The sequence below is a fragment of the Pangasianodon hypophthalmus genome, chromosome 5, assembly GCF_027358585.1.
Source record: "Pangasianodon hypophthalmus isolate fPanHyp1 chromosome 5, fPanHyp1.pri, whole genome shotgun sequence".
Lineage (NCBI taxonomy): Eukaryota > Metazoa > Chordata > Actinopteri > Siluriformes > Pangasiidae > Pangasianodon > Pangasianodon hypophthalmus.
Genome location: NC_069714.1, coordinates 9,485,271 through 9,505,003, shown reverse-complemented (window position 1 = coordinate 9,505,003; position 19,733 = coordinate 9,485,271). Strand labels below are relative to the sequence as shown.

At 38.7% G+C, this 19,733-nt stretch overlaps 1 protein-coding gene across 4 annotated transcripts in view; it reads right to left on the bottom strand.

Moving 5' to 3' along the window:
* Nucleotides 1-8,791: 8,791 nt before the first annotated feature.
* Nucleotides 8,792-19,733, bottom strand: part of fhip1b (FHF complex subunit HOOK interacting protein 1B) — a 32,423-nt gene continuing 21,481 nt past the window's right edge. For all 4 annotated transcript variants that reach the window (XM_034304461.2, XM_034304462.2, XM_034304463.2 and 1 more), the window contains 8 exons: nucleotides 19,371-19,616; nucleotides 18,988-19,155; nucleotides 18,726-18,805; nucleotides 18,455-18,624; nucleotides 14,623-15,981; nucleotides 14,325-14,503; nucleotides 13,053-13,215; nucleotides 8,792-12,882 (listed from right to left, as the gene is read on the bottom strand). In XM_034304461.2, coding sequence (XP_034160352.2) covers nucleotides 12,569-12,882; nucleotides 13,053-13,215; nucleotides 14,325-14,503; nucleotides 14,623-15,981; nucleotides 18,455-18,624; nucleotides 18,726-18,805; nucleotides 18,988-19,155; nucleotides 19,371-19,616 — 2,679 coding nt within the window. In that variant the 3' untranslated portion in view covers nucleotides 8,792-12,568. The remainder of the gene's footprint in view (nucleotides 12,883-13,052; nucleotides 13,216-14,324; nucleotides 14,504-14,622; nucleotides 15,982-18,454; nucleotides 18,625-18,725; nucleotides 18,806-18,987; nucleotides 19,156-19,370; nucleotides 19,617-19,733) is intronic.

The window sequence follows — 19,733 nt, the reverse complement described above, 5'->3', positions numbered from 1 at the left end:
TGTTTTCTGTGTGCTTTTCTTACTATATTACTGCCCCAACAGAGTTTTTTTAGACTGATAGTATTCTTAGTCTGTGACCTAGTGAACCATTATCAGGATGTTTTTTGATAGAGATGTCAAAGCACTTCAGAAAGTCGTCTACCAAATGCCGTAAATGTAAATGTAAATGTAAACGAAAAAATGGCAGAAAACTTCTACTATACTACATATCATCTTACCACTTCAGTCTAGTGTCAGTAAAACAGTGACAAATGACATTAAGAGCTACACTACATTGTTGTTTGTGGACACCCGACCATCAATCCCATATGTGAGCCTTCCCCAAACTGTTGCAACAAAGTTGGAAGCATACAATTGCATAGGATATCTTTACAATTTCTTTACAATTTTACAATTTCCCATCACAGAAACTAAGAGGTCCAAACCTGTTCCAGTATGACAATGCCCATGTGCACAAAGTAAAGTCCATGAAGACATGGTTTGCCAAGGTTGAAGTGGAAGAACTTGAATGGACTGCACAGAGCCCTGACCTCAACCCCACTGAACACCTTTGGGATGAACTAGAACACCAACTGCGCAGCAGGCCTCCTTGCCCAACAATAGTGCCACACCTCACTAATGCTCTTGAGGCTGAATGGGCAAAATCCTCACAGTCACGCTCCAAAATCTAGTGGAAAGCATTCCCAGAAGATTGGAGAATATTATAACAGCAAAGGGGGACTAAATCTGGAATGTTCAAAAAGCACATATGAGTGTTATGTTCGCGTGTCCACAAACCTTTGGCCATATAGCGTATATAGTGGATGTTAAACCTGCATTCTCCTATGTGCGGCATTGGACTTAGCTTAACTCTGAATATAAACTGCATATTTTAATAATACAGTTGTTCACATGATCCCATTAATATTTATCTAGGACCATATTTGACAGAACTATGCCCAAGCATTTCAGAAACACAATATATTTTTAGTTACTTCTATCTTTTTCAAAGTGGTGCTCTCGGAAGTTGATAGCTAATTAATGCTAAGTACATTCCCAACACCTCCATCCCCATTTTTGTCTTATAGATAGTAACGCAAATGAGCAAATCATCTACTGATGGTGTTGCTTGTTGCCATACAATACACTGATAATGAAAATTCTAGAATAGTCTACCTCTGAAATTTAATTCAGCGTGGAGAGCATATGCTAGTCATGGCACACAACTGAGGAACAAACAGTAGGAAGGGGTACTGATGGACTGACAGATGGTTAGCTGAGTATAAGACACGGATAATGTGACACACTGTGATAGAGTTCATTTCAAACAGAGATGGAGAAACAAGGAGAGGGAATATAAGATATAGTCACAGTATTTAAAAAGCACTGAATATTTTATTAGCATTTCAAATGAAGAGATGCAGGAGAAGGAGGTAGTGATGGGTATATCAGAGAGAGAGAGAGAGAGAGAGAGAGTGTGTAGGAGGAGGAGAACGAAAAGTCAACCTGTCATTTCAAAACACACACACACACACCTCCTGATATCACCCATCAGTATGGAAATCTTGTATTAATATATTGTAATGAAAAACACAGCTTAAGGAAAGTTATGACCACAAAGAAAAGTTTTCTATATCTTTGGGAAATGTCATGCAATATTCAGGCAATTTAAAATGCTTTTAATTCCACCAATTACAAGTGCATGTAATCTTTAACGGGTGTATTATTGGTATTTTAATGAGATTGTACTGACACATTTGAATTGATAACATATTTTTCATTTACATTGTATCATTGTATGTCATAATCCTAACTGTCCATATTGCACTCTAATTTAAATAATTAATTTAAGTGCTTCTAAATAAATGCTTTTCTACTGTTTATTTGTGTAATCATTTAAAATATAAGCTAACGTATTGTTGATGAACAATCATAAATTGATCAACAATTGTGACCCAGACCAAGGCCTAACTGTACCAAAACCATGCAATTTGTGTATTTTATTACAATGTCTTATGTGTCTGTATTTGTAGTCACATGTATATCAGTCCTGAATCGACAGTGTGTTGAATTTCCATTAGATATACCTTACATTCTAAATTATACAAAAGGAGATCAAGTATCCATTACATTTTAAATTATACATGAGAGGTTAATACTGTTACAGTTGTAAATAAGCCTTCAGCATTTTAGGAGGAGAACATAGTCTATGTTACCAGAAAGAAACATGCATACTTAAAGTGTCATGAAAGAAAAGCAAGTGACTGACAAAAAATTCTGAAAGTTCTCAAATTCTTTGCTGCTAGCACGTAAGCAGGAGTAAAACATTTAACAACACTAAATTTGTTATCACCATACCAATAATATATTACCTCATGGAATGCATAACAGTGTACTGTGAATGAGCTCCTACATTTTGTTACATAACAATAATAGAAAACAAAACATGTAAGTTTACTTCTCAGTTAAAAGTTTTATTTCAATATGTTTTGATTATTTAATTTATAAGCACATGTTTTTTTAAAGAATATACAGTAGTGCTGAAGCACATTGTTTTGTAAATTTATAAAGAGAAAATTAAATTTCTCTTACCTGTGTTTGTAGGTACCTGTGCATCTCTCTCTCTCTCTCTCTCTCTCACTCACTCACTCACTCTCTCTCCTTTAGCATTCTGGGCATCCTGCTGTTGCTAAGAGACTAAAAAAAATTGAGCTCTAATTTGACATGAAAAACTCAAGGCCAGCTGCCAGTAGATCACATTTTTTGGAAGGAAAATAGGCTATACAGCATTTTTTTTCTTTGCCAAAACAGATTTGGTTGGTTTGTACTAATTGTGCTGTATGTAGTTAATGATTATACTGGTATTTAATACAAAATTTTCATATTCTTCTTTCAACTATTTAAATAGCATGTAAATAGTGAAAGGTGAGCAGCTAAACCTAATTTAATAACCTAATGGGATATTATGTGATCATGCACTAGAGGGTTAATCGAGTATCAAGTACAAGTATCACAGATGTTACTTTTGATCAGAAAAATGGTCTAATACTGCATGTGTAGATATGAAGAAAAAAATAAAATTTGTATCAGTTCTAATGTCACCCATTTGTGTCCTCTGAACAGCTTTTAGTTTCACAGTTATAATATTATCCCATCCATTCTTCCTGACATTTATGCTAGATCACTGGGTAATTTTTTTTGACCCCTCTCTTGGATCTCTCTGTTATATATCATACCCTATTTTCTTCTTTTTAAAAAAAATCTATTAATTTTACCCTATGTGTAATATAATGTTGGAGTATACACCTAAATTTCATTTATAATTTCTTGGAAGGGTGGTGCGGTGGCTCAGCAGGTAGTGTTGCCACCTCACAGGTCCAGGGCTCGATTCTGAGCTTGGGTTACTGTCTGAGTGTCATGTTCGGGTGTTACTGTCTGAGTGTCATGTTCTTGTGTTGTCAACATGGGTCTCCTCCCATAAAATATAGGTATTTTTCTTTTTTCCCCCACATTCAGAAACCCTGAGGGATGTAAACTATAAGTTTCCTGGAGAGGTCTTTTATCAGCTGGTGTCTACTTTTGTTCTTGATGATGAAGTACAGTGGAAAGAAACAGCACAGAATCCACTGACATTATAAAAGCTTTACTGCTGCTGATTATCTTTCCCACAGTAAGAGAAGCCACTTTTACTTACCTACCCAAATCTTGCTTACATACTGCAAGCAGGTAGAAAGTGCAGTGGCAGACTGAGATGCTGTTAGTCATGACTAGTACTAGTACTATCAGCCAAGACAGCCTGAAACAGCTTGAAACAGCTGAAAACATTTGGCAATGTGAATGGAACAAGGTGAGGGTTCGACTGAAAAACAAGGTGAGAGTTCGATTGAATTTACCAGCTACCGTCAGGTCCATAAGTATTTGGACAGTGACACAGTTTTCGTAATGTTGCCTCTGTACATCACCACAGTGGATTTGAAATGAAGCAATCAAGATGTGATTGAAGTGTAGACTTTCAGCTTTAATTCAAGGGGGTTAACAAAATATTGCATTAACCGTTTAGGAATTTCAGCATTTTTTAGAGATTCCTTTTTTTTCACAGGCTCAAAAGCAATTGGAGAAACTAACAATCATAAATATTATGATTATTTTTTAATACTTTAAATCCTTTGCAGTAAATGACTCCCTGAAGTCTGGAAACCATGGACATCACCAAATGCTGAGTTTCCTCCCTTGAGATGCTTTGCCATGCCTTTACTGCAGCTGCCTTCAGTTGCTGCTTGTTTGTGGGTCTTTCTGCCTTAGTTTTGTCTTCAGTAAGTGAAAAGCAGCTCTATTGGGTTGTGGTCAGGTGACTGACTCGGCCATTTAAGAACATTCCATTTCCAAGCTCCTGGGTTGCTTTCACAGTACATTTTGTGTCATTATCCATCTGTACTGTGAAGCGCTGTCCTATCAGTTTTGTAGCATTTGACTGAATCTGAGCAGAGAGTATGGCTCTATACACTTAAGAATTCATCCTGCTACTTCTGTCAGCAGACACATCATCAATAAACACCAGTGACCCAGTTGCATTGGCAGCCATACATGCCCATGCCATAACACTGCCTCCACCATGTTTGACAGATGATGTGGTATTCATTGGATCTTGAGTCCTTCCTTTCCTTCTCCATATTCTTCTCTTCCCATCATTCTGGTACAAGTTAATCTTGCATCAGAACTGGTCAGGCTTTTTTTTTAGAGTTTTTTTTTTCCTAATCCGGTAAGTGTTACCAGTGGATTGTATCTTGCGGTAAACCTTCTGTGTTTACATTCATGAAGGCGTCTCTTGAGTGTAGACTTTGACAGTGATACACCTACCTCCTTGAGAATGTACTTGACTTGGCTAGATGTTGTGAAGGAGTTTTTCTTCAACAAGGAAAGAACTCTGCATTCATCCACTTTAGTTGTTTTCCATGGTCTTCCAGGCCTTTTGGTGTTGCCGAGCTTGCAAGTGCATTCCTTCTTTTTAAGAATGTACTAAATTGTTGATTTGGCCACTCCTAAAGTTTCTGCTATATCTCTGGTAGGTCTGTTTTATTTGTTCAGCCTAATGATGGCCTCCTTCACTTGCACTGACACCTCTTTGCACCGCATATTAAGAGTTCCCATGAACAGCTACCAAATGCAAATTCAACACTTGGAATCAACTCCAGACATTTTATCTCCTTAATTTGTCATGAAATAAGGAGGAAACATGCCACATCTGGCCATTAAACTGCTTAACAGTCAATCGTCCAATTACTTTTGAGCCCGTGAAAATGGAGGGACTATGTAAAAAAAATGGCTGTAATTCCTAAACGGTTAATGCAATATTTTTGTTAAACCCCTTGAATTAAAGCTGAAATCCAGCTTCATCTCAAATCCATTGTGAAGTGAAGTGACTTGTGGTGGATTTCTCCACTAATAGTTGCATTTTTTAGTTGAATATCAGTATTGCAATCCAAGTCAACAAGGTATTAAATATTATATGGTTTTTTCCACTATCTCACTGCTGATGGTCTCGAAGCTGTTTTGCCAAAATGTGACTGCCATATCGTATCTCTAGGAGGCTCATCTGTTCCAACCAGTGTCTGTAAATGTGTGGTCTACCCACGTGAAAAGTCTGCAGGTTCTTCCCTTTATGGCAACTTCACAAACTTATTCACCCCAGTAGCCCCACCATGGCCTCTGATACATTTGATAACAGCCTCCAGGGAAAGGAACCAGTGCACTGTGACTTTCTGTACATTTGAGGCCAAAAGTTTACTTGGCTGAAGACATTCAAACTCAATTTTTCACACACTCCACACCTTTCATGTTACCATACATTTCCTGGTTACTAAATTCTACTTTATTTCCATAAAAAGTCATTTGAAAATAAGTTAAGGGACAGACTTAGTTCAGCTTTTATTAACTGTATCAGATTTTCAGTGGGTCAAAGGTTTACATACACTTTGTTAGCATTTGCTGGCATTGCCTTTTAATTGCTTGAACTTGAATCAAACTCCTGGTCTAGCCTTCCACAAGCTTCTCACAATACTTTGTTGAAATTTTTGCCCATTACTTCTGACATAACTGGTGTAACTCAGTCAGGTTTGTGGGCCTCCTTGCTCAGACATGCTTTTGCAGTTCAGTCCACAAATTTTCTTTGGGATTTACGTCAGGACTTAGGTGATGGCCACTCCAACCCTTTCACTTTGTTGTATATAAGGCATTTTGTTACAAATTTGGACATATGCTTAGGATGTCCTGCAAGACCTAGTTGTGGCCAGGTTTTACCGTTCTGGTTGATGTCTTGAGGTGTTGCTTCAGTTTTTCTAGATAATCCTCCTTCCTCATGATGCCATCTTTTTTTCTGAAGTGCACCAGTCCCTTTTCCAGCAAAACACCCCCACGACATGATGCTGCCACCCCCATGCTTCACAGTTGGGATGGCATTCTTTGGATTAAAAGCCTCACCCCTTTTCCATACACAGAAAAAGTGCTGATACATAGCACTGATCATTATGGTCTAACAGTTACATTTTTATCAGTTTCATCTGACCAGAGAACACTCCTCCAAAGGCTGGTCATCACCTACAGACTTCAGTCTGGCTTTTTTATGCCAGTCTTGGAGTAGGGGCTTTTTCTTTTGCTTGACAGACTTTCAGGCCATGGCAATGCATTACTCTCTGGTGGATGCATTTTTACCTGATACCTCCAACTCCTTCACCAGTTCCTTTATTGTTGCCTTGGGGTTCAGTTGAACCTTTCAGACCAAAGTTTGTTTATCCCTGGGAGTTAACTTAGCCTCTTTCGGAGTTAGCCTCTTTCCTGAACAAGGAATATAGCCACAGATGCACTCCCAATTAACTCCTAAGTATGAGAACCGTCCAATCAAATCTTCTAAGAGTCAATCATTTTTTTCTGGAATCTTTTATTTTTGTTTACAGAGACAGTCAACTTGATGTATGTAAACTTATGACCTACTGGAATTCTGATATAGGGAATTAAATCTGAAATAAATCTGTCTCCAATCAATTGTTTTAAAATGATCTCTGATGTGAACAAAGCAGATACCCTAATTGACTTGATAAAGGAAATGTATGGGAACAGGAAATGTGTGGTAACTGAGATTCAATACCTTTAGCCTAAGTGTATGTAAACTTTCGGCCTCAACTGTATAAGGAAATTTACAATAGGATGAGGCATGTGTTTGTAGTTGAGAGGCAATTTCAGAGCAATTGCCTTTATGGTTAATGTCCAAAATTAGGTCTATAGATTTTTATGCTCCAGTTAATAAAGTGTTTGATAACTGGAGTATTGTAGCAAAGAAATTTAACATGAGACATGCAAGTAGACTTCCACAGATCCATCACTGAAAGTAGGTCATGGTTCAATTTGTGTGTGTGGGGAAAACCCTAAGGAGTGATTCAAAATCAAGAAATCACATTCACCCTGTCTGCAAGTTCAAGCTACAACCAACACAACATACCTAATTCTGATAACAAGACCCACACGTCATGCATGCTTCCTGCAGATGAGGGATTTCTATAGTGAGTCAGTGCTGCCTCTGAGGGACAGTCTAATGTGGTTCGACATGCTCTACTCCTTCAGCTGCAGGTTGCAGCTACTGGGTCGATTGAACAGGGCTGAGGTGTGTCTTGGGCTGAATACAACCGACTGGTTACAGGAAATCTGTCTGAGCTCAGGGTCATGGGTCTGCTTTCTTAGTTTGGTGAGTGATATAGAGATAAGAGCTTTCTTTGGGATTAAACACAATAGTCAGGACCTTTAACAGATTAATCAAGAATTACTCCAACAAGAGAGGTTTGTATACAAGTACTAAAACAGGTAAACTGTTGCAGATGTGCTAGTATTTTCATCTTCCTGCCTGCACTGCTTGCATCTCATTTATTTTTCTCCAAAAGGAAATCTGAAACTGCTTTCAACTCAATAAGTAACGAACTTTGACACATTCTGGTTTGGGCCAGAGCCATGACCTTAAAATCATGCTCGAAAATGGCTGGTGCTTTTGTTCTGGGAAACACCTCTCAGTTTTTTCTCCCCATCACCATGAATGAATTCTACAAGAGCAGTAGATATACAATATTCAACAGAACAATGTAATTAAACTCTGTTCATGTGGGCAGGCAAATCACAAATACCATATTTATCCTTTTTAATCTCCCATCCCAACAAAAAGCTTCTGTTTACACAGACAAAGACCATAGAAATTATTTGAGGAAAGTGCTAAGGCAGGATTACAGTGCTGGAGTGTCCACTTAAGTTTGATACTTCTGTCCATTTTCATCCCAGCATTTTCAGCTGGTCACTTGTCCACACTATCTCAGCTGAGTTCAGTGCTGTGCTTGTTCAGCGGTCAGGAGGACAATCAAGAAGAGGTGCTGAGCTCCTCAATACAGATGGGACAAAAACAAGCCCTACTGCCACAGCATTTAAGATGGCAGAGGGAAAACAAAGGATGATTCTTTGGGAGTGGGGGGTGGAACAAAAATATATATATTACATTACATTTTATCATTTTATATATATATATATATATATATATATATATATATATATATATATATATATATATATATATATATATATATATATATATATATAGACAGTCAGCAAGCAATGCATAATTTTGTGTGCTGTATGCCATGAAATTATGGTATGCAATATGAGGCACTGACTGTTTTTCCTAAATATTACGGATGTCTGAACTGAAACACAAAAACAAGACAACAACAACAGCACACACAACAAAAACAGCAAGCTTAAATGAAGACCAAGACATCATAGGTATTGCTAAGTAAAACATTTATAAATTAATTTAAAAAAACATTCCCTTTTAGTGTTTTACAGATTTTAAAGTGTAACCATTGATTTCCCCTATTGAGATCAACTGTACTCATCAGGATTTATATAGAAAAATATTTCTGGCAACATTCATCATTTTACATTTGTTTCCATACAGTTCTGTGAATTGTCAAAGAAAAGGGGGGCTTGGTGAATCTCCCCAAGTTTAAGTGTTATTGTGTGTACACAAAAGCTGAACTGTTTCAGACTAAGAGCAACAGGAGCAGGTTTGCATAGATAACAAGCCGCAAACACATCAACAGCACTTCACCATTTAAAGGAAAAACAGCCAAGATAAGAAAAAGAATGAAATTAACAATAATTAATGACTGTAAATCAACTTCAAAATCCTTTATGGGTTCCACCGAATTTACACACACAAATTTCCCTATTTCCTATAGCCAGCAACTGAGATCAAGCAATTACTTTGTCAAAAGCTTCATTACTCTAGTATATATATATATATATATATATATATATATATATATATATATATATATATATATATATATATATATATATATATTTATTTATTTATTTAGTTTAAGTCAGTTTTAAAATATTGATTATATTCTAGAGGTCCAACCTCCTGGAACCATGTGTACTGGAGTAAGCTCTACTGTCTCTGAAGTTGAAACATAAAACAGTGGCATAGCTTATCAAACACACTTTTTCAGGGTATGAACACAAAAGTGCCCCGTTCGCATAATCTTTTTTTTTTTTTTAAGCTCTAACCAACAGTAAAAACACCAGAGGGGCCAGTAACCTGTTTACTAGGCAATACTTGGCACCATAGCTCCTGATGTTGTTCCTAAAACAGCTATTTAATATTCACCTCTCCACTTTAATACATGCCTTACATGCTTACAGAAACCACAGCCAAGGGCATAACATCACTCGTAAAAAAAATTTTAGCTTCTGTCAACAACTCGGAGCACCTTTAATGTGACTACTCAGTAAGAGCCTGGCATATTGACACATTTCAGAAACCCTGAACAAAAACTTTAGAGCAGGTAATATTTTTAGATGAATATTTAAACATAGGCCACATTGCCACCACCTGAAACAAATAAACACAAAATGTGACACTGGTGCTTAAGTAAACATATGAAAGATGTTCTGCTCTTAAAACAACCACAAATAAAACTCCTGATTGAAATGACACTTAAATATTCTCTGGAAAGCAAAAACTCTAATGGAATTATTCAAAGTCTGAGCAAAGAAAAGCTTGCTTGTAATGGATAGCAATAGGGCAGATGGCTAGGTGGGGTCAAATGGATGGATTGATAGATAAGTGGCACTGAGTCCAAGCTGCAACGTTTACATCCATCTTCTTAATTTAACCAGCATTTTCTGCATTTTTATATACACATACAACGATTGAAAATGAAATGTGATTGAATTTACAGGTCTAAAACAAAAATTGTCACTTTTTTTTTTGAATGGAACCGCACTATAACGTGATTTGGTACATTAAAACAAATGTATAGAACATTAAAGTATAGAAAGTGACATTGTCTCTATGGCTGTGAATAATTTGGAAATAATCAAGGTAGATTTCACAAAAATTGCCTGCACAAAAACAAAGTGTCAGTACATATTTAAAAAAAAATAATTAAAAAAAAATTGAGAGAACAAACCACCCACACATACACTATTTTCACAATGAATACTAAAGTCTCCTGGGGAAAAAAAAAATCCAAAATAAACTAAAACTAAACCATACAATGAACTTACTGACTGCTGCAACACTGAGATGGCTTCTCTTTCTCTGAACTTGGCACATTCCCTGCACAGGCTGGAACTCGCCTAAAACCTGACAGTCTCGTCATCTACAAAACAGGCCACCAGGGAAACTAAATGGCCCACTTATTCAAAAACTAAATGGAGCACCATAAAGAGCCAGTAAAGGATCAGTGCCTTTTCAAAAATCAAATTCTCCTGTTGCAATGATCATCCTCCTCCTGTTGTTATTCTCTATCCAGTCAATTTCCTGTGCCATTTCACACAGTATCTCATGACCACCTCCAGTCAGAGAGAATACTCAATCTGCTGTACTTGGAATAAAATATAATTTGACAATAGGAAAATAAAAAGTGGAGCATACAGTTCACTATTGTGGTATGCTCTTCCAGTGACCTCTTTTTAACCCTCTGAGATGATGTGTCTAGGAACAGATGCTTTGAGATGATCATGCTTGACTGGTCAACTCTCCAAGTTTCCCCATATAGTTGAACTAATCACTTAAACAGTGGATAATGTGAGATACATTACTGACATTCCGCCTGGGGTTTACAATTGGGTTTAAACATTATTTGTTGTTATTTAGTATCATCTAGCTTTGTAGTATATCTTCAAGCTACAGAATTTTAACATGTCACAATTTTGCATCCCTGTGCTGGTTATGTCCTTTTAATGTCCCTTCACTAAAATACTCAGCAAACATGATGCAAATACATCAAATACAATCTTTGGGAACCCCTATGGAAATCAATCATGAAAGATGGCAATTTATTTGAACGCCAGTAAAATGCAGTGTACCAAGCTGTACACATTTAGTTTTGTGTTTAAAAAAATAAATAAATAAGTAAGTAACCGATATTACTGTATAGAACATAATTTTTAAGAGTGCTATTATATTTAAATGTACCTTGCTACAAACACGAGTAATGTGCATTAGTTAGGCCATGAAGTTCTTTGCATTAGCTAGCGAGTGGGGTAAGACGATGGAAAGGCATGTTTACAAAAAAAAAAAAAATTTGGCTGCAGTATCTTTTCAAGAACAGGCTACGGCACACACACGACCATCTTCTACTATAAATAACAAAGCTATGTTTTACCTGGCAACTCATGTGCTCCATTTCAAATACTCCATCTCAATACGCAACAAATGCACCCAAGATTTCAGTGAGTAAAATATTGTATAATTCACAAGAGCTAACTGGCCAGTGCTCCTTATTAGTTCTGCAAATGTAGCTTTTATGACAGAATTTTTTTTTTCTTTTTATAAAAAGGAGAAATAACATTCTCTTATAGATGTATATTTTAACTTATTCACACCAACCCTGTTTTAAAAACTGTATTTCTACTTGGGCAAGACCCAAAAATATTTATACTTTAAGGGTAGGTGCTGCATGAGTTCACTGGCATGTTGTCTTTTTCCTCACTTTGTTTGGATAAATGGGGTTGTACATGGGAATTGTTTAGGCCAGCTTTCAAGGCCCTTATTATGGTTATTGACAATCAAGCCACATTATGAAAATCATTTCCCTATATAAATCTACACAACTAACAGAAATATGCAAGTTTTATGGAGCTTTGTTTAAATTTTTTTCAGTAGATTCTTTGAATAGAATTACTCGGTACAGACCTAATAATATAAAAAGATCACAGCAGCATGCCTCTTACATTAAAAAAAAACAAAAACAAAAAGATATGTAGCGAAATAACACCAAAGTTTTGCTTTAGGGAGTGCCTGTGTACAGCCATGTTAAAGCATACAAGTCGCTCTGAGCATACTGTGTAAAAACATTATACACATATTTTATATAGAATATATACAAGATTTATATGGACAATGTTCTAAAGCTTTAACAATGAAGCTCTTACATATCCTGTACAGTTTTAAAAAATTATTATAAACATGTAATTACACCTATCCTCGCGCGCTTGTTTTTTAAATTCCTTTTAAAAACTAAGAGAAGATTGGGCACAGTGTCTATCACTCCTCAGTGCCCTGGCTGGGTGGGAAGGGCATGGCCACTGCATGCTCCTGTGCCAAAGCTGCCAGCTCCTTGAGAAACTCAGAGAAGATGACAGCACAGTATACCGTGTTCTTTACCCGCAGCGCCTCTGCCTGTTTCTCAAGACTGGAAGTCCCGGTCCCGGCCACCACGCCACGGAACAAAGCACTGTGCAGAGAATGGCCACCGTCCCTCACGTGTGCCAGAGCTGCCTGCGCTGCGTGGCGTGCTCGCGTTGGACTGTTAGTATGCCTCAGGATCAGCTCACCCAGTGATGGCTTCCGACTCTTCACTATAAGAGAAAGACATGCACTTATGTAAGGTAAAAATTTAACCTGATCAGCCAGGCATGATTGAATTTCCAAAAGGGAAGGCAGACATTTCCTTTAATTTGACCTTTTCACACTGTGTTATGAATAGAACCACTATTTTTTTTTTTCCATTTCTTGTTCTCTCACTAACCCATTGAGTCTGATCGGCGGAGAGGGGGTACTCCTGTGGCCGAATCTGTCCAGTCTAGTTTGCCTCGTGTGACAAGGAAGCGCCGAGCCTTCCTCAGCATAGCTGGAAAGTCCTCGTGCACTGCAGCAAATGCTTCAATACGATTCTTTACAGATCCAAGCACCTGGAAAAAGTGAAAAATAAAGGAAGGTGACATCAAATTAAAGCAAAACACTGTCCAGCAACAAAGCCCAAAACATCAATGTTTTAGCTGCTGTATATTCACATGGAAAAAAAAAGCTTTGATTGCTTTAAGTAGAACAAAATGTATAAAATGGTTTTAATCAGAATAAAAAAATATATATATTCTTGTTTTTTTCTAATATTTTCTATTTCTAAACACAATCCCAGAAGAGCTGCTATCAAAAACCAATTGATTGCTGAGCTGAAGAATTGCACAAGTAAATAAATAAATAAAAGTTAAGCTTAGGATGGAGTTGACCTTGTTGCTATATGACACTGTGCAAAGCAGCCCTGTACATCAGCCAATCACTTTCAGTAGTCAGTGCTGAAAAATTACACAGCACTATAGCACAAATAGTCAGGGTTATTTATTGTTTGATTTTTAAACTTGTGGATTATATTTAAAGTAAAAGATAGTCAGGTAAACAGCAACTTGGTGACTTGGGGTCCTCTGCACTAACCCTTTTTGCAGGTTTCATGCCTACTTTCAGCATTAAAATCCATCTGTGAATTACTCTTAGAAAAAACATTAAGAGTCTTAATATTAGAAATAATGCACCCATTTTGAAGTGTTTAGGAGAAACAGGCCAGTTAGGAGCTACATTTAGCCTTAAAATTCTTAAGAATATTCAATGAGTTTGAAGATTTTGGATAAAAGTAAAATGCAGAATTCACTACAGGAAACAAACCGTAATATTCTTCATGCACTGTCTTAGAGCATATGAAATAATAGATTGAAGGCTATTAAAAGTACCACTGAACTAGACTTTTGAAAATATCATTCTTGACTGAAGATGTATGAATCTTAGGTATTCAAATGTCACATTCACTTCATTTGATTTGAATCTGAAACATCATGTAACAATACAACATTCACAAGATTTGGATTACAATTTGTTCACAAATTCAGGTGGTTTCTTGCTGAAATTAACAGTAGTTTGACATTCACTTACTTAAATGTGTTTTTAAGGAACACACAATTAGTTGAAATGTCACTTTGTTGTGCTGTTTGGTTATTAAGACAGTTTCTTGTGTCCAGTAAAGTCATACCTGTATGAGAGACTTGACACTAGGCTGGAACACCATATTTGTGTTAAGAAGGAAGGAGCGGAGGAGAGGCTGAGGGTAGCAGGCAAGCTGAAAGACAATGCCGGTCAGCAGAATGTTCACATACAAAGAATTTTGCATCATGTTCTCCAGCTTTGAAAAGAGCACCGTCAAAAAGGGACCTGTGGACACAAAGTGGACGCAGTGGAAGATTTGTTTAATTCAAGTCAATCTGTTTTCTAGGTGTTGACAATTCTTAACCACGTAACTTAACACATACATACAAATCTCCAATAGTTACCTATGTATGGTTGTGCTTGAGGTTGTCCAAGGGGTCGTGCTGGGCTAAACATGGATGGGGTGGAGCTTTCAGGCTTTGATTCTTCAGCTCCCTGCTCAGTCTCCAATGAAGGGCACTCCTCATCTGTCCGGTTTGGATCAGGGGGATTAGATAAGGGATCTTGTATGAACTCATCAGTGCTTCGTTTGTGAACTCTCCTTCCCTTTACTCGCTCTTCTAGTTCTCTTAGCTCTTGGTGGAATGCTTCTATGCTGATGCCCTTGCCATTGGAGTCTTCGGACAGTGGTTCAGATGGTGCTTGTTCTAGCAGCTCATCAATCAGGCTTTCGACCGACTCCAGCCCAGGGCTGCTGCAGCTTGTGGCGATGAAAGTTTCAGTTGAGCTCAAGGCTGGAGTAGATCTTTGTCCTTCACTGGAGTTACACTCCTGGGATGAGGACTGCAAGTTAGCTGGGCATGGCTGTGGTTGTGGAAGCGCAGTAGATTGCACCTGAGATGGTTTCGTCACCAAACTATACTCTCCCTGCAAAGGAAGACTGGATTCTGTAGATACAATACCCACCCTTCCATTCACGTTTAATTCTTCCACTCTTCCGTTAGCGTCTGCATCTCTCTTTACCTTCTTCACCTCCATTCCTCTATCAGACATATCAACACATTCATCTGCCTGTCCAGTGCCGTTATAGAGTGCTCGATGTGGAACTGTGTGGGGTTGGCGACCTGCAGGTTCTCCTGGCCCTAATGGGGGAACTGCTGATGAGGACAATAATGATGATGATGATGATGATGATGGCTGCAGAGAGACAGAACTGGGCAATAGGCTGCGTTTCTTGCTGCGAGGTGTGAGGCTGATGCAGTTCTTACTGATTGTTACATCCCACTCTCCACTGTTTCGATCTGAGCTGCTCCATTCTGCACGTGCTGCTGCCACTATGGCTGCCCTTTGCTGGATGTCTTTAAGCCCACTTTGCTGCATGGAGAAGTGTTCAGGCACCATATTGAGAGATGGGTTGGATGTGGGAGGCTGTGGTGGAGGTGGTACCGAGTTGGGGGAAGGGTTTTCTCCGTCATAAGGGGCTGACCAGTCCCGACAGGCCCATGAGCAGAGCTCAATGCCCCGCCGTGCATCTCTGAGGTACTCCAGATAACCAGACTCAGCTTCTAAAGCATCTGGAGGCTGATGCATCGGGCTGTGAGGAGATGGTGTGGAAATGCTGCCCCGAGGAGAGGAGGGAGTGTTGTCAGAAGCAGCATTGGAGGATGGGTTGCCTGTGTTTTGCTGCCGAATGAAGAGAGCCAAGCGGGATGGAGTGCTGGGCTTGGCGTGAATGGGAGACTCTGAAGTGGGGCTACCTAACACTACAATAAAAATAAGGAATGTGATGTTTTAATGAGAGACACTGCTTATAATGATAAACAGATAACTGTACAAGTCATTTTACAGTCAGTGGTCACAGACAGCAAAGTATTCTTGAGTGGTAAAGAGCATTCCAGTATAAACCAGACACTACAAAGTGAAGTGATGTATTTTCCTTAATATGTAAATTAAGCTGCATGGCGGTACGGATGTAGAGAGCAAGTGTTAATACTACTTTACCCCCGATTCAGACAGAACACGAAAAGTAAGTCACTTTAGCAGTGTTTTTGAGACTTTAAAAATTAGCATCCATAATAATCCCCAGACACAGACCTATAACCCCACCAGATGCACCGCTGCAGTTGATGTGAAGACTGATTATTATGCCTGCTGATTTGAAATGCACAAAAATGAAATGGATGGCTGGTTTATGTTTTCAGCAGTGCCTGTGATCTAAAAGTGTTATCCCGACCAATTACACTCACAACATTGGGGCTAATGACAAATAAATTATACTTTCTAATAAGATATTAAAAGCTTGAACAATTTTTGCACAAATTTACCACCACCACCTCTTGATTATTTGTTAAAAAACAGTGGTGTCCAAACTCTTGTTGGAGGCCTAATGAAGAATAAAATGTGCAGTCATGGGCCACACACTCTCTGTAATAATAAAAATTACCACCACTAGCACTGCACTTTCTTTCAAGTTACCAACTCAATACATGGGTTTTAAGCATATTCTATTGAATATTTAAGAGCACTCTGTAAATAAGTATTTAGGAGCTTTTACTCACTAGTTAATAATTCTAATGGGAATAGTGATGCGCCTGGAACTGAAGAATTGCTGTCAAATCAAGTGCAAGTCTCACAGAGATTCGAAGCACACTGCAAAGGTGGCTGTCTTAGATCTCAATCGGCTCTTGTTTAACCTCTGTGAAGTTGGCACCCCATATGAATAAATTGTCACCAAAACTATACCATTCGTTTGTGCTGTGTTTATGCTGATTTGTGCCGCAAAAACGAACGTTTGTGCTGGTTTGGCGTTCAAGATATTAAACATTCTTTTTTTGGCTGTGTGACGTCACTCTCCACCCCATGTCGTCCAAATCGTATCAAATTGGTGCCGTTCGTTTGTACTCGATTTGTGCCGGTTTGTGCCATTAAAACAAACCCTGTAATTACTTTCCTTCCCGAAATATAACAAGAAGAATTTTGGGAGCAGTGACGTCACTCTCCAACCATGTCGTTTAAATCACCCAAAACAGGTGGCGTGCGTTTGTGCTCGAATTGTGCCGGTTTGTGCTGTTAAAAGAAACGTGGTTACAAGGAATTTTCTTAAATATAACAAACGACTAACCTTCCTTCAGGTGCCGTTAGTCTATAAAGTCTGACATACCTCAAAATCTCTGGAGGACACAGATGGCAACGCAAGGTGCTGTCCATTCATCTGGTACAAACATATCTAGTACGTTTGTGCTCGTGTGGTGCTGCTATTAACGTTTATTCTTTTTTTTTAAGGTATGGAAAGCTTTTATTGCCATTGCCGTAATCAAGCTCAAATCCATAACATAAAAGGTCTGTATGTGTCATGTGTATCACTTGTGTGAAAGTGTATGTACTACTTGTGTGCACTATTGAGCACAAACGAACGGCACCAATTTGATATGATTTGGACGACATGGGGTGGAGAGTGACGTCACACAGCCAAAAAAAAGTATGTTTAATATCTTGAACGCCAAACCAGCACAAATGTTCGTTTTTGTGGCACAAATCAGCACAAACGAATGGTATAGTTTTGGTGACAATTTATTTATATGGGGTGCCAACTTCACAGAGGTTCTTGTTTAGTGTCACTACAGAAAACATGTACATATATATAAAGCCAAATATTTAACAGCAGAGCTGTGTCTGTGGTATCAGTTCTCTCAATACATAAAATTCAATTCATTTCATAATGTCTCTTAACATTATACGCTTTCATTACAGTGACTGACTCAGGACAAACAAGACAGGGACTCATTCCTCCGAACTCAGTGAAAACATATTCATTTTGCCAGCATACCTGAAATCTTCTGCTTACGCTTTCTATTTTTCATTTCTTTGTTGTCACCATGACTAGCCCAAAGCTTGATGACATTAATGCAGGCATGTAAAATTAAAGTTTTGAGTATGTTGAAAAGGAGCAGATGTTTCTGAGTCATTTACATGATAGTGCCACCAAGTGTTCAAACCAGAAACCTCCTTTTTTTTTTTTTTAATTTTAATAGTGGTCCAACTTTTACTTTATTTCTAAAATACCTAGTGGGCAACTTAAAAATGGCATTGGGCACCAAATAGACTGCAAACTGTAGTTTGGATACCCCTGCAGTGTATACCATGAATATATTGTTGGCATCTGACATTTGGAGAACAATCTTGGCTATAGTTCCCACCCCTATTTTTGATTAAGCCTTGTTTAGCATGTGTGCTTACCCTTGCCCCAGAAGGCAGGTTCCTCCTCCTTTTCATTACAGGCTGCTGCCGTGATTCTGCAGCATTCTGGGATGAGAGACAGGAACTTATCAGCTGATTTGCCATAGAGGTCAGTCTCTCTGACTGCACGCCGCTGACTCAGCATCACATGTGTGCAAGGCAGCAGATACCTAAACATGAAACGGCAAATTAATGACTACACTGCGTTGAAAGCATATTCAGGATTTAAGAGGAATGTAGGTAATTGCATATGTGTGGCACAGACACACACCTGAGAACGAGCTGGAGCATGAGGTCTTCACAGTTGAGGGAGAGCAAAGTCTTGAAGAGACTGAGAGAGACCATGCACAGCTACAGAGTGATAGAAGAAAAGAAATTTACTACACACTGCCACCCTATCTTAAAGCTACATGAAGGCATTGCTGGTTCCAGAGGTAACTGGACAGCTGTACAGGAAACAGATACAGAGTTCCTCTCCCAGGGGAAAAGAAAACCAGACAGATTTGCCAGACTTCCCAGAGGCCCAGACCTACCCGTGAGTTGCTGCTGATGCGTGTGAGCAGGGTATCGAGGATTGTGTCATTGTCATGACGATGCAGCAATATGAAGCGGAGAAAGGTCTTGAGGAGGGACTTCTCTGTGACACTGCGTAGAAAAAGGTCCAGATATGCCGTACTTGCTATCATTTCATCCACAGATGACTGGATTGAATAAGGATGGACAGAGATGAAAACAGAATTATAATATTATACTTCATAGCAATGGCAGTCAGTAACTAGTGCTATTACAATCCCCTCAGTTCTTTGACCATAATTAATATCAGACACGTCACACATGTAGACAGTGTACAAAGTACAATGTCAATTCTTAAGCAGTACATTTTCAGTGGGGTGTCCAGCACTAAGAACTGTCTCACCTTGTGCAGGGCAGGACCCATGACTGGTACCAGGAAGCCATTGTGGAGGTAGTCAATAAGCTGGTAGCGGACGAGTGGGTGTGCCACCTGTACCACGGCATTACAGAACTCTAAACTGTTCATGAAGAGGACCAAAGAGGACACGCCCATCCAGTCCTCCCTCTGCAGTGCATGCCAGTCATCATCACGCACCTCAATCTTCCGCGGCAGAGAGGAATAGAGTGCGCTCAGGCCCGTTGCTAGTACCTAGGGCATGGAGTTATAGATTAAACTTTCCAGTTCAGCTAGTTCTGGTGCTGAGACCGAGACTGGTGTGCGGTAATGAGACCGAAACTGGTGTACATGATGATCAAATGATCCTTT